The sequence below is a fragment of the Apostichopus japonicus genome, chromosome 7 (genome assembly GCF_037975245.1).
Source record: "Apostichopus japonicus isolate 1M-3 chromosome 7, ASM3797524v1, whole genome shotgun sequence".
Classification (NCBI taxonomy): Eukaryota; Metazoa; Echinodermata; class Holothuroidea; order Aspidochirotida; family Stichopodidae; genus Apostichopus; species Apostichopus japonicus.
Genome location: NC_092567.1, coordinates 21,148,687 through 21,164,222, shown reverse-complemented (window position 1 = coordinate 21,164,222; position 15,536 = coordinate 21,148,687). Strand labels below are relative to the sequence as shown.

The 15,536-nt window shown below is 38.2% G+C and overlaps 2 protein-coding genes across 31 annotated transcripts in view; one reads left to right on the top strand and one right to left on the bottom strand.

Moving 5' to 3' along the window:
• Positions 1–303: 303 nt before the first annotated feature.
• Positions 304–10,028, top strand: LOC139969709 (uncharacterized). Of its 4 annotated transcripts, none has more exons than XM_071974892.1 (3): positions 309–659; positions 1,917–2,713; positions 5,165–10,028. In XM_071974892.1, the coding sequence occupies exon 3, from the start codon at positions 5,307–5,309 to the stop codon at positions 6,174–6,176; it is 870 nt and encodes a 289-aa protein (XP_071830993.1). In that variant the 5' UTR covers positions 309–659; positions 1,917–2,713; positions 5,165–5,306; the 3' UTR covers positions 6,177–10,028. The 4 variants fall into 4 exon arrangements, with proteins under 4 accessions (XP_071830994.1, XP_071830993.1, XP_071830995.1 ...); XM_071974894.1 differs by having other exon boundaries at positions 319–659; XM_071974893.1 differs by lacking the exon at positions 1,917–2,713 and having other exon boundaries at positions 304–659.
• LOC139969707 (uncharacterized) overlaps positions 9,624–15,536 on the bottom strand; it is a 23,450-nt gene continuing 17,537 nt past the window's right edge. For all 27 annotated transcript variants that reach the window (XM_071974861.1, XM_071974863.1, XM_071974869.1 and 24 more), the window contains 2 exons: positions 14,439–14,494; positions 9,624–13,767 (listed from right to left, as the gene is read on the bottom strand). In XM_071974861.1, coding sequence (XP_071830962.1) covers positions 13,588–13,767; positions 14,439–14,494 — 236 coding nt within the window. In that variant the 3' untranslated portion in view covers positions 9,624–13,587. The remainder of the gene's footprint in view (positions 13,768–14,438; positions 14,495–15,536) is intronic.

Here is a 15,536-nt window from a genome sequence, read left to right as displayed (position 1 = left end):
TGCGCCATTCTTTTTTAAGGGTCGAGCGCCGAAGGTTGAATCAGTGAGCTGCTAGCAATTAATGACCCCTTCGTCCCTGTCCCTGGTGGCACTTCTCAGATCTGAATATACACGCACGCCAATTGTATTGCAGCCAAAAGCGTTAGTTCAATCATGGAGCTATTACCAAAGCTCCATGGTTCAATTTACATGAAAAGAACCAATACAAAGACTTTTTTTTCCTAAAAAAGAACCGGGCTTAGCAATTCAAAACCTGATATTGCCCTTTGGAACAACGTCATTATCTAAACTCCTTTTATTACTAAAATCACTGAAGTCTCTCGAAGCGTAACAAGATAAGATATATTTGAATACGAAATACACAAAATCTATATCGAATCTTTCAACAAATTAAACGAAGAGTAGAAAAATATGATTACAGGAACGTGTAGACGACGAAACGTAGCATATTCACAGGGCACGAACACACTAGCATGACTTGGATCACATTTCTCACTCAGCACTCTGTATAACAACTACAAGGTCGAAGTAATGATGTTGTTTGATTTACATGAATGTGAACCCACGAGGTGATTATTTGTATGTCTTATAGTTCGAAAACTTAAAAGCAGATAATTCCGACAATTCATCATGAGAACTGAGCGGGCACTTCTGGCCAGGTGAGTGTAACTATAGATACAAACTGGTAGATGTTAGGCCTAAACACTTTACTTACCCCTGCCCTATACCCCCCTCCCCTCTATCATCACCACCACATTTGACATAGGTTTTATAACTCGCCAGGACATGATTTCATTTGTAAAGATGATTCAATTTCCATAAAATTTGGTGCTAATTGCATATACTATCAGCAATATGTAGGGATATTATTACCGGTACTATGAGTAAAAAAAAATAGAAAGGACCTTCTGTGTATTAAGAAATGTTACATTGTCGTTTGCATGTGAGTCATTTGTGTATGACGACGCATGTTAATTTTGAAGGACATTATAGCAACACGTTTGGTTGAAAACGGACATTTGGGGGGGGGAGGGGGGGGGGGTGGTGATTGGCGGCTCCGTGGCCCTACCCTTAACTCATCACTGATCGTTATGGTTGTTCTTACAGTGGTTAAATCCGATTCTACCTTTACTCTACTGAAAGAACAACCATCTTAAAATGTAGCTTATATAACATCTTTCTGACATAATATAATATCTGCGAGCAAATTCTACAAAATGAGCATTCCTTTGAAAGCCTCGAAACGGAAATGATACGAGCTTAACTAAAATGGTTCATATACCACGTAAAATTTGTATAGCTTATATAGACCATCTTAGATAGTCCCTTGTTTGATTTTGTTTGCATACTTTCCGAGTTTGAAGTTTGCATAAATCACACAGAGACAAGAGTTATCTTTAAACGATGTAAATGAAGACTCGGCAGTTACCATCTCAGACCAAGCGAAATGAAGTTGATTTCTTACATACATGCTATGCTGCCGCTAAACAGGTCATATCATAGAGACAGATGTCCAAGGCTGGGTGTCTGGGTACGACCCCAGAGCCCGGGGGTATGGGAACAAGATGGATCAGAACAGGGCTTCCACCCATTAGGGGGAAAAGTTCTTTACTCGGCCCTGAGTTTTCCATTAATTGAAAGGAGCCATCCGTTGACACAATAATCGTCAACGAGTTCCAATATGGCTCTCGAGTCCCTTGTGTGATGACTATGGTGTGACGATACTGCGACTCCAATGGATGGGTCATGTATACATATTCAGGTCGAAAACAAGACAACGAAAATTTAAAGTGACTAATGATGTCAACAATTACTCGTATGACCGTTTGCCATTAATATATATATCTATGTTGACTATACTTAAACAAACCTGTGACAACAATTTCATTTCCTTAATTTTACATATCGACAAGCAGTCCGTTTTCGATGAAGATGGTGAGAGCAATATTCGCCTCTCTCTCGATCACCTTCTTGGTGTTAATATTAACATTGCTGTCGGTGACTAATCAAACACAATCCAATGGGGTCGTTACGGGGACTCGAGGCTCCGTCAACTTCGCCGATCCAAGACCCAAGGTCGCACAGATGAAAGAGAAGAGTTCAGGGTCTCGTCGGCAGAGTCAATATGATCAGGAATCGGCGGGTGACGATCACCGCGGTAGAGGGGAGATGGTGCCGAGTCCGAATATCGGGAGAAGGATCGAAAATGATGAGAACGATTTTGGAGACTCTGATAGGGACTCCACGAAGGAGAAGACAGGCATGATTTTGAGAAAGAGTAAAACAAATAAGAATAAACATGGTGCTGCGGGATTTTTGGCTTTGATGCGGGATAAATCTAATTGGGTAAATGGCAAGATCAACGGTTCTTTCGGTCAATACCTCTTACAACGGTTAAACTCAAACACTGCAGTAGATCAGAGTGTAATGAAGGGTTATAAGTCCAAAGTGACTACAGACGAAGGTATGATCAAAGAGCAGAGTCATTCGATGTCGGTTTCAGAAACGAGAGAGGAAAGTTCGTCGGATTCGTATGAATCCAACGACGGTAGCGAAGTTTCATCGGGGTCTGATAAAGAACAGAAACTAGTCTTTGGGAAGGAAAATAAGAAAAGCCAGAAGAATATACCTAAACTGCAAAGCATTTGGAAAATCACGGTTCGATGATTATTAGACCTAAGCCAAACCTTCAATGGCCTCGAAAATCCTTAGGGTAATTTTTGTTTTTAATTTCCAAGATATTCACATAATAATAATTTTTTTTTATACCGCCTGTCTGTAATGCTCTGACTAATGTCCTTGCTAAACTGCAGAGGGATATAAAAGTAATTTTGAAAGTCGTGTGAACGTATATGAAAACTTTGACACCCTTGAATTTACATATCTTCAAAATCTGGCCCACGCACCGTTAGGGACACCCATCTCTAACCTCCCACAACCCATATTTCTATAATCCAAACTATATGTTTGAACAATACATAACCTGTCACTATATGCGTTGTCTATGCAAGTCTCTACGTAAAGTGCATACTTTAACCCTTGTAACATCAATAGTTTCATTACATTATGGGTATTATATGTATGACGAAATAGGTGAACGAAGCACAAGTATATGATTATAGTACAAGTACCCAAATGCATTGTTTGTTTACGAAAGCAGGTGCGCCCACGCGCGAGTTACCCAATCCATATTGTATTCTATATATATTATATATACGAAGCTGTCTGAGTCGTTATACACGTACGATATTAATGCTATTGTTCAAAGTCGTCGTTCGTATGCCCATGATAATATTACAAATACTAACAGTGCAAGCTTTATGTATGCAAAGTAAATTTTCAAATGTGATTGCAATAACAGAAAACATTTCACCTGTTGTTGTGTAATATGAAAGCAGCAATATATATACGGTGCAGTTATATGTTTTAAAGAGCATTATCTTGCCTATATATGGACTCGAGCTACATACAGATATCCATTCTACTCAAAGCTACACAGACTAAACCGAAGATAAACCTACCTAAGTTGCAAAAGGTATGATAAGTAAGATATTAATTATTACTGACCGAGCTAAGTTTAGGTAACTTTATTAGGCAATGGCTGTTGATCCTGTAAAGGGTATACTTAAATATGATACTAAAATATTTACTAATATGTTAACGATTAAGTAGAGTCGATTGAATAATGGAGATAGGCTATTAGTGTTCGTTTATATGGTCTCCATATTGTTTTACACTCTTTAGTATTTCACGTATGATCGGTATTGAAATCCGTACAGCAATGTTATTATGTTCAAGTTATCACAATTGGGTTAATCCAGAGATTAGCATGAAAACTAAATTGACTGGCCACACTAGTGGAACTTTTTATCCCAATGCGGGTGCCACAACACTTAAGGAAACGATGTACCTGTTACCGTAACACAAATGGAAATATCACATTTCATGGAAAATAAAAAACAAATGATAAGAAAGTCCTCTCCATTTGGAAATTGTAAATATGCTATACTGTTGAAATATTTTATCACAAGTCTTATATGAAAACAAGTTCCTAGACTCATTTCATGTGTTCCTTTAATTGCTATAAGGGTTCGTCAGAAATAATAGCGTTTTGACTTGAAACCTAGTGGACCGACCGAAGGTTGTTTGCTCACGGGCAACATGAGGGCCCGGACCGACTGTATTCCCACCCACCTGTGCGGTATAAGTCATAAATAGAAGACGTTATACCCACCGTTACACGAGACACAAAGCCTATACCGTCATTAGTAATCTGTGTGAAAGATACAACTGTCATAAACAACTTGCCCCAACAGCTAAGAAATATACCCTCTGTCATTTGGGAGATATTCCAAGAGCTGTTCCTTCACACGTTACACAAGGCCTAAAGCCCGGGTCACATCTGCGCGATTCAACACGCGATTCAACTCGCAATACAATTGAAGGTTGAATCGTGAGCAATTCTAAACATGAAGTCATTGAATATGCATGTGCATCTTTATATGATACACCTTTTTTATATTAAAATGATTAAGTTCTGTAACTGTGATGGCTTTTGCACGTGCTATTAAAGCCAGTGGCGTAGAAAGGTACTTTTGAGTGGGGGGGGGGGCTGAAGACTGATGGCCGGCCTGGGGGAGGGCTTAAGGGGAGGGTGTCCCCCTCCCCTTTGGAAATCTTTTGCATTTCCAGATGGCCTCAGATGCAATATAGCACACTTCAACACCCACTCCATTTTGTAATTAATTTTGCATTTTCACCTGGCCTTAGATGCAATTTGGTGCTCCAAATGAGATTTTTTTTCTCATTTGGAAATGAAAAAGGGGTTTTCTGACATGCGAAGCGGGGGGGGGGGCGGAATGATACTTCCGCCCCGGTTCATACGCCCTTGATTAAAGCCATAACATAATATAATGATGGTATGGGCTTCAGTGTCAACAATGTCAACATTGAAATACACTGAAAATGTTAAAATATATATCAACAAGCGGAGCAAGGTTTGCTCTTCACAGAGCTCTCTTCCATATGTAAGCTAATGTTGCATGGTTGGGTTTTGTGTCCCTATTAAAGACATCAACACGGCATTAACTCTCCATGGCTGCATATTCCATGTTTCTCTATCTAAGTTCTTGACTAACTTCCTCTTGATCTCGTCTTTACTTAGATGCAACTTTCTCCTCCCGATGGTTGTTGACGACAAAATAGCAGAAACAGAAGAAGAAGAAGAAGAAGAAGAAGAGAGAGAGGAGGAAAAAGAACGTAGTTATTGGTTGTGATTTCAAGAATCTTCAAGTTGTATATTCAACATGGCCTTATCACAGCGATCGAACATAATTCTGTTTGTTTGTATTGTTACTATGTTGTTAATCGTTTATTCCAGACAAGGAAATAACGCGACAAGTTTAACATATTCTCTATCCAATGGACACAAGAATACAACAACTGACGATCTTCATAAAAGTGTAATTGTTCAAGCATTAAAAAAGAATCCTACTATCGATAACAATTCAGATGTTAAGGAAACCCAGACTTTGAATAAAGATGGGATGTCCAAAAGTTCTCAGAAGGATACGGACAGTAGCTCACCATCTAGTAATTCAGGAGTTACTCCTCTCAAACAAAGCGACAGTGAGAATGAGACTGGCAAGTCGGAGGGCGTCCCAAGGATTGTTACAGATGATGTCCAAGCACCACAGAAATCAATAAATGTAACCACTTTAGGTCATGCAAAGTCGGAATCCATTCCCACTAAGCAACACAGCGATGCCACTACGTACCATCAAGACGTGTCTACGACGACCGGCGGGAATACTGAACGGTTCACATCGGTAATTACCGAAATAGTAACAGAAACGACTGCAGAAATAATAACGTTTACCTCCAATGAGGAGGTAAACGATGATAACATTGCGGTTACCCAAGTGGATGGGACAATGACGAACAATGATGTGCAAGAATTAGTAACACAAATAGCTGCGGTAGAAGGTACCGAGGTCCAACAAGTGACTGACGAGAAAGTAGTAACAGAAATAGCTGCGGCAGAAGGTACCGAGGTCCAACAAATGACTGACGCGACGATCACAGATGATAATGAAGTGGACCGAGATGTGACGATAGTTACCGAAACAGTTTTAATAACTGAGGTACATGAAACAATGACTACTATCAACGAGTGACGAAAATGACAAAACAATAAAAGAAGAAGCAAAGAGGTTGTGATTGTAAATGCAGCAAAACTGGGTTCCATCAGAGGTGTCGGAGTGGAGGGGTACAGGGGAAATTCCCACTTCCCTCACTTTTGTTCCCACTGAAGTGTCCCCTTTTAATAACTTAGATGCACCCCTTGTCAATAAAAATTATCCCCCTTCCTTCTTTTTTGTACATAAAACGAAAATGCCATCTTGTGTGTTTTTTGTTAAATGTTTTCATACAAAGCGGCCGTTTTTATTGCATCTTTCTTTAGTTTTTCAAAATGGCACTCTTTCAATAACAAAAAAGCAATTTTATATTACAAAACAAAAGGACTTATTTTAAAAACAGGTACTTTTGACTATTTCACAAAACTGTCAGGACGAGGGGACGGGGGGGGGGGGAAGGGGGACGGGGGGAACGGGGAATATTCCCCTGTACCACCTGACCCCGCATTCATGAATTGGCTCGTCAGAATGATCTTGAGCATATTTTAAATCATCAATAATTTTGACAGAGAAAACTTTATGAACAGATTTTTAAGTGCTGATGTGAAATAACGTTGGCATTCCGAATTGTTCATATACCGTATTGCACCACAGGCATGACTACCGTTATGTCGCAACTTAGTTCCTATACGTCTGTACGCTAGACTAGTTCCGAAAGAAATATGCTGTACCAGTAGTCTACGTTTTACTACAATGTCATACGTTTGCCAGTTTATAGCAACGAACAGGTTGTTATTTCTAAAAGGAATTAAAGAGACCATAACAAATAATATAGACAAGAAAATATAGAAAAATCCCCTTTTTTCGCCCTTCAGTTGTAGTAGGGCTAATGAAATACACAGTAAACAAACACAATACCGTACTAGCATTGTGTTCTACGCTCGGGTGAACTGGTGTTGAATTAACAGGTCGTACACAGTGTATGCGCGAGGTCTATACACCATAACACGTTAGCCTGCGAACGCTATGAAAGAGGTGTCGTTAGTACCACTATTGATAGCTCCACACACCAACTTCGTCATTTTCCAAGGTCACAACAGCGAAGCAGTTTTCCGAAACCGATATCACTCATCAACTATATGATAGCTGATGACCAGGACTAGAAGAGGGTAACGTTTAGCAAACTAAGCCTATTTTATGTTCCCAGCCTGCCAAGGATCCGAGGGGAGGGGATGTTAAATCTCCTTCCTCTCTCCCCCCCCCCCCCCGTCAACCTCATATCCAAATCAGTTAATATCACAAGCTTGCGTGTACACCTTAGTACAGACAATGCACCATTTCAAAACGGTTCATTGTTCTTTCTAGGCCAGGGGTGGGCAACCTTTTTGAATGTATGGGCCAGATATATGGGGTGAAAAATTGACTGGGCCGCACCTAACCAACGACCTGCTGTTGATTTCAAACCTTTGATTTTGAGGACTTTCAAGCAATAGGTGTGTGTACTTAATCTGTATTCACAAACACATGTCAATACAGCACAGTTGATAATTGATAGGGATAATAGGCCTACCTGACAGCATCATTAGTGCCGATAAATTCTAAGCAGCTAGCTCGTTTTTGTGATAATGTAAAATAGATTGATTTCTTTTTCTTTTTCTTGAGACATCTCACAGGCCGCAAAATATCACTGGCGGGCCGCATGTGGCCGCGGGCCGTAGGTTGCCCACCCCTGTTCTAGGCGATGGGATGGGTAAACCCAGACCCGCTATATGCAGGGGAGTCGACTTCAACGACCCCAGGACCATACACTCTCCTTTTTAAGACCCTGGATCCTTCCCTGCTCCCCAACCCAGAGTGTCAACTCTTGTTGCGTAATGTTAATGCCCATCAAATAATTTGTGACATGAGTTATATCACCGAAAATCTTCGGGATTTTTCTTTATACCATCATAACTTCATTTAAGAGACTGTTCAACATTCAAGCATCAAACTTAGGTGATGATAACTGCTAACATATACACACACATACATACAAATAAGGGCACTTCAGTATGTCTGTTAGAATTTTTGTTTTGACAATGCTTAGTACGTGACTACAAGGTTTTCACCCCTCACCAACCCTCACCCAGTGGCTAACAGTATGAACAGGGTACACGTTTAACATTAACAAAAAGAAAAGAAACTTTGCGAAATATGATTAACTTTCAAATAGGACACAAGTAGGATAATTGCTTTTCTCTGTTAGCAAATTTAATTCGTTCTCTGACATTAACAAGTAACACTGAAACAATTAATAAACACAACAATATCATTATCCCCATATTTTTTTTGGCGTTTTTTGTTTATCTCGTTAAGCACAACTTCTGCAAGTAAATGCAGTCTGTCACATCACAACGTAGTATTTTTTGTGTGTGCGTATAACCCAATTCTACTAGGAAACTAGCAACGTTTTTTTGTTTGTTTGTACAAATTTATCTACAAATAAAGAAAGTGATAACACAAAATGATCTAAACTGGGTAGACTTTATAACTGTTTCTTTAAAATTTTGGAATGAACCTTCTTTTACCAAAAAAAACCAAAAAAAAACGAAGTTGGTTAAAACATACTTTCAGGTTATTTGTAGTAAAAATCTGTCAAAAATTCATAAAATTTTTCATTTCAGTTAGCTAAGAAAAACGATTACTAAAATTTCGTGGAAACGCTTTTTTCTTTTCCTTCCTTTTGATAAAAACTGCACAAGAATAACTGTCACATTTAAAGAAGAAGAAAAAACTCACAACATTTTTTTATTTTATTATTTCAGTTTAAAAATTAACAATATTGGGATGACATCATAAAAATGTTCTAACGTTAAGAATACTTCATAGGGGGTCACAAACCCAAACGTCACATTTCGGTTATTATGACGGACATAATTATGAACAGCAACACCCCCCCCTTCCCAAATGGTTCCGTTTGAGAGACAACCTCGTCAAAACGTTGTGTTAAAACTTCATAGTGCATACATATAAAATCGGACACTTCTTACTTTCTCTTTGTATGCTTTTTGTTTATATTTCAAGTTCAAGGTTGAATGTTGTTGACAATTTTGCCACCCAAACCAACGTCATCATAATTAGATTATGTTATGTGTTTAATAACACGTACAAAAGCCATTAAAGTTACAGAAAATAAACATTGTAATCAATAACGGAAAACATAATAAATTCAACCACATGTGGCTCGATGACGTCATATTTAGACTTGATCAAGTTTTCCCTTTAAGTGACAACAAAAAAAAAAAAAAAAAATTAAACGAGTGATATCTCTAAAGTGGAATATAATTTTTCTTTGCTATTTGAGGAAGTTGTTCAAGACAGTTTTATCTATAATTACATAAGGTACAACAAACTATGGTAGGGGTTAAGTGCCTTTCTAGGCAGTACAGAATTTCCTTCACACTAACCATTATCAGCATAAGGACAATGTAGTACATTGCGCTGTAGTTATTGGATATCAATCATATACAACCATAAAAAACGACCATAAATGAAGAAGTCTATAACAAGGGGATGGTATCGTTTTAGGGGTAGCATACTACATTTCTTCAAATTTGTTTCCCAACAAAACTTCCCATCTTTTAAATCTATTTAATTTTCTCCAGAGGAGTTGGAAATTCAGTTTTGTTCGACTAACATCTTTCTTGAAGAAATTCAAAACTTGTTGCATTTCGAATTGCTACAAATCATTAATTCGCTATCGTTTTCGCCAACAGGGGGAAAATGTTGCCATGTAAACAATTACCTTCGTTGCATATGCATCCTAAAAACTAAATCGTTAAAAAAAAAAAATTACTCATCAACTTTTCTCCTGAGCTGCATAACCATATTCTACGGATGTTTACAACACAATAAACCTCAATAAGTGCAGGCAATTAATACTTCCATATTTTTCAACAAAATAAAGTTGGTTCTCATGACAACCAGTTAATTACTGTTCTGTTTAAAATGTGTCATATCAAGTCGTCTAGAAATATACAAAGACAAAACAACAACAACTAACAAACACGCATTCATAACATGTGAGAAGACAACACTTTGACAAAGGAGCCCTTCGAAGTAACGGGATTACATTAAAATTATGAGACTATGGATTTATAAGCATCATCAAAGGTCATTTGAGGTCATTTAAGTTTGAAGACGGTATATTCAAAACAATTCTGCCATGTTTTTCATGAATCAGATAAGCCAGCCTGTTTAAACAATTAACTTCAACAGTTGGCTTAAACAGTTGACTTAATTAAATCATCTTATTGCTTTGGGTGTTGTGCATTTGATGAAGAAGAAATTGTAAAATTTATACCTCTTCTAGCAAAACGTATTATTAATACCCTTACCTACAGGTGGTAGTTATCACACATAAAGTAACAGAAACATTGTTGTAACAGCTTTGAAGCTTGCTGCAAACATTATTACAATGAGTTATTTGTAGTTAACACTGATTACAGTTACACACTGTGATTGTCACTGGGTTGGTACAAGAATCATTGTTGTAAGTAACAGCTTTAAAACTACCTGCAAGCATTATAAAAACTAAGTAGTTCACACTGACTACAGCAATGTAATGTGATTGTCACTTGCTTAAATCGTTGAAACAGTCTGAAAGTTTTACGTCAGCATAATAACATCACATTTTGCAGTGAACACTTAACCTACTTGAGACCGTTTTAACTTTGTGTTACTTCAAATTACTTGGTTAGTGCATGACAATACATCGATAGGGATTGTTTATCCCTCCAGCGACAATGTTCACTTCACATGAGTTTCTGCAATTAACGCCTAACTTGTTAGACAGTTTACGATTACAGTAACGTAGTGTGATTACATGTCACTTGGTTGCTACAAGTGATTACCTTTTCTTACTCATTGCAAAAATTTGCACTTTAAATGAGTTTCTGAACTGAACACTAACTTATTAGACAGTTTATGATTACAGTAACGTAGTGTGATTACATGTCACTTGGTTGCTAAGAGAGATTAACTTTTCTTACTCATTGCAAAGTTTGCAATTTGAATGAGTTTCTGCACAGAACACATTGTTAGACAGTTTATGATTACAGTAACGCAGTGTGATTACATGTGACTTTGTACATACCTGTAGACTGATGTCATCAATAAACAACAAAATTGACCAAAAGGCATACAACATCGAAACAGAACTATTATCAATGCAATTGGTAGTCTCTTGCAAATTCCATAAATATCAAGAACTATATTATCATTCCCTCCCTTGTGATTACCTAGGCCAATAATTTGAGCTTGCTTTCCAAGCAACTTATCATGCATGTTCTTTCCATCAATCAAAGCTCGCAAGGACATCGTTGGTCAAGCACACAAAACGATGACTTCCTCAATCATTTTGTTACCCTTGCAAGGAGGTCACTGTCCCAAAAAAAGTGACCAATTAAATAGAGACACAGAATAACATAACCTCACAGGATCATCTACAGAATTGTCCTCTTTAAAATACATTAAGTCCTTCCAAACCACTATTAAAGTTTACCATACTCGGTCTAGACATCAAGGGCAAGCATAGAAATCTAAGCACCAACACATTGAAGCAAACTCATAAATACTCCTGTTGACCCTCCAAATTATTGTCGCTTCCCTACCCCCCCCCAACCCCATCCCATTTCTTCTGATTTTCCTAGCACATTTTATGATAAAATATATGATGACCTTGAAATATCTGCCATCATAATAAAGCACCAAATAAAACACTTGATTTCAAGCTCACATCTTAACATAGCGGACATGTTACGACGGAACTGAAAAAAGCACTTGTTATATTTCTTTTCCTCAGAGAGAGAAAAACCCCATATATCTCAGAGTTGCATGGATTGCTCAGTTTGATAATCCACAAGAGAAATGCATCATCATAAGACTTATCCGCAGCCATATGCTGACATCATAACGTCAACACATCGGAAGACTGTTGTAATGACAACGTTATCAAGAGACTCTTAACTTACTTCAAAAAACAAATCGCACACTACAAAATAAATCCAAAAATCTGACGTTATTACCATGGATACGTAAGTTGCCATGGTAGCCTGCTATTTCGAAAACTTGACTACTGAAGAGCTTTTTGATCGTTTCATTCTTATTACTGACTGCTCCTTAGAAATTAGAACACCACTGTCTGGGTAAAGTGAGGCACTCGAGGCACATCCATAATAGTCCAAATGGAAACACTACAGTTCGTTGTTTGTATTTTTCGAACAAAGGTAATGAATGGTATTTGTGAATAAAAAGGGGGCAATGGGCAGTGCGTAGCTCACATGTACAACAACGATCATGAAAATCTCTGACCAAAAGTTCGCAATAATGGTTTTAAAAAAAAAAAAACCCTCCATTAGTCTTACTTTGTGTATAGTATTGTTTAGCAATGAATATATGGTATACATCTTTCCATTGGTATTGCAAGTTGCTATGGGATACTGGATAAATTATTCCATGGAAATGCCGATCTTGACTTTGAGAAAGAAAAAAAGGGGGGGGGAGGGGTAGTAATTAGTTTTGCGATATACACTCAAAGCCATCATTGCGACATCTGACAAGTTTAAACAAATATTCTGGACCCATTGTTATTAACCGAGGGTTAATTAAAGATAAATATATGCATGTGTTGTTTTGGAAACCAAGGTTTTGGTCACAACTCTTCATCCATTTTCAATCAGTTCAAGAGTCATGTGGCAAACGCATTAAAACAAAAACAGAAAACGAGTGAGAACCATCCTTCAAAAATTTGCCATATATTTGTTCCCTATTTCAAAGAATTTCAAATTCTAAAACATTCTAATTAGCGAGAGAAATGAAGTTTCAAACCAATTCAACCTAGACCCCCCCTATGTGGGTGGGGAAATACAGGAGGAAATAAAATACTGTAACATAGGTAAAGAAAAGAGGACTAAAATCCATCTATTTTTCTTTCAATATTAAAAATTTTTCATTAAAATGTTAAATGTATAGTGAGATTTTAAAACAGATTGTTTGATTGCAAAATTTCATACTTTTGGCACCAAAAAAAAAAAAAAATCCCATTATTTATTGGGCAAAGGATTGTCATTTTATATATATCTTTTATTCATGTACAAAGGATGCTATCAAACTATTTAAAAAAAAACAAAAAAACCAAAAAACCAAAAAAATGATATAATCAGCGTTCTGACATAGACACTGTCTGAAAGGAGGGTTAAAAACTTCTTGGGTAGGGGAGAAGGGGGTTAAACAAAAAGGGGGGGTGGGGGTAAGGGTAGGAAATCTCTCCTAATCCATTGGTATTGAACGAATCCTTCCACCTGGTTGTACATTCGTCCTCTGCCTCCCTCCGCTGTCTCTGTGACAACGCACACTCTATGTACACAAATCCCTAGAAATTTCTTCGCGCTGATGAACCTCCCTCTCTCCTTTATACCTGACTGACGCTGATCTGGGATGAGGCCTGGTCTTGCTGATGACCGTCCACTCCATCCTGAGGACGGTGCATGGTGGGATCTCCTGAATTTATTGAATGATCCCCGGCTCGGGGTGCCACCACCTTGGTAGAATTGGCGTTGACTTCGCCGGTAGTGCCGTTGGTAGGAGAAATCTTCACGACAAGAAACAAGAAAATAAAAATTGTCATATTTCTTAAGAGCGCGTGGTCAAGACTGATGGATCCAGAGGAGTCCAACACATTCAGCCAAAGTCACCATCTTAACGAAAATTGGCTTTGATATCGCGACAGCCTCCAGGTACCATTCTCCGATTATCCAAGGAAACACAAGTTGTCGGCAGGCAATATCTTTTGTTTTTGTCCACCAAAATTTCATCAAGAATGATGAACAGACTGTCTTAGTTGACACAACCATTGGCAATTTGGCAATTCTTGGTTTACGAAATCTGCTGCTTTTGACTCGAAGAGGCTATTAATTTGAAGACAAATTATTGCACAAAATTGTTAGACTTAGACTTGCCCAATTTGCATATTACATAGCTACAGTTTTCACCAAACTACCAACAGGATACTTTCTCCTGAGGGGTATGTCTATGGTCCGCTGGACGACTGGGGTGAAGGGGAGGGGGTGGGGGGAGGTGCTGCCATACTTACCCACCAACATTTTTCGATTGTCCCTGCAAACTGGACGAATATGGATCGACCCAACCGACCTGGACGACCCTGTTTTATTGTTGCAGCCTCCAATTGACGTAAGCATAATCCTTATCATAATTACCACCGAAAATATGGAAACTTCTTTGAATTATAATTGGTATTCTTACCTTTTGTGTAGAAGGATCTGTCAAGGCCTGGCTAGTAACCTGTGCAGAGACTGGATCTATGGGTTAACGAGAAAAAAGGGACATGAAATGAGCGAATGACCATGCACAATACAGCTGTACCAGAAGCAATCCACGGTCACTGCACAATCTATCTCTCTCGGTGTAGTTCCAGTGGTTCCCCCACCCAGGGGGTATGTGATCCCCCTCCTGCATGGTGAGACCAAGAATTTGGGAGAGGGTGGGGGGGGGAGAGAGGGGTTATGGTGCTGTTGCTGTATACTGATTTGAAGTTTATACATATTTTGACCACAAAGTGAAAGACTGTGAAAACAAAGTGAAAAGTGTTTATTAAATTGAACTATAAACCGAAGCGTACAAATTGAGTGTTATAGCTGTGCAACGATACCAAAATGTTCGGTTTTTATTTAAAAACGTCAAGCAATATAAGACAATATAAATAATACGAATAGACTCATGGTATAGTGCTTAGCTTCAGAAATGGTTCATAATTCAGGACACTGTACTTTGATTAAGTGTGCTAAAGCTTGGAAAACAGTTTAACGATTGAATAAGGAAATATAAGTTCAATTCCATAATTTTGGACACATCTGACTTTTTCATCATCGATCGTTTCAAGTTTGGTATAAAGTGTCTATGAAGACACCAAACCGGAAGGCACAAATGGTTTTTCCTCCATCAAAATGGGCTTTTGTAACTATTTCATAGTCAATTATTTCATGGTATATTGTCAATCTTTGAACGGTTAGCCAGGTCAATACAAGGATAAAGAGTTATCAACAGGTGTGTGTACCAGTCAAAGCTTTGGAAAAGTCATTGAACTTTTAAAGACATGAGAAGATGTGAAACCTACATAATACTCTTGTCCAACTGTTAAAGGCTACTGTTACGCTGTTGGTTGTTATTTCATGAGAAAGATATATTTCTGCTTATACCAGATACATTTCAAAATACTTGCACAACCAGAGGTAAAGAGGAGGCTTCCGGTCAAGGGCTTTCAAAGCAAGGCCAGACCCCAGGGACCTTTACACTACCCACCCCCCGCTTGAAACGTTCATAAAAGTCTATGAGATTGCATTG

Bases quoted from the DNA above. Each gene is read 5' to 3' on its own strand.
- LOC139969709 (XM_071974893.1), top strand. From the start codon at position 5,307: ATGGCCTTATCACAGCGATCGAACATAATTCTGTTTGTTTGTATTGTT.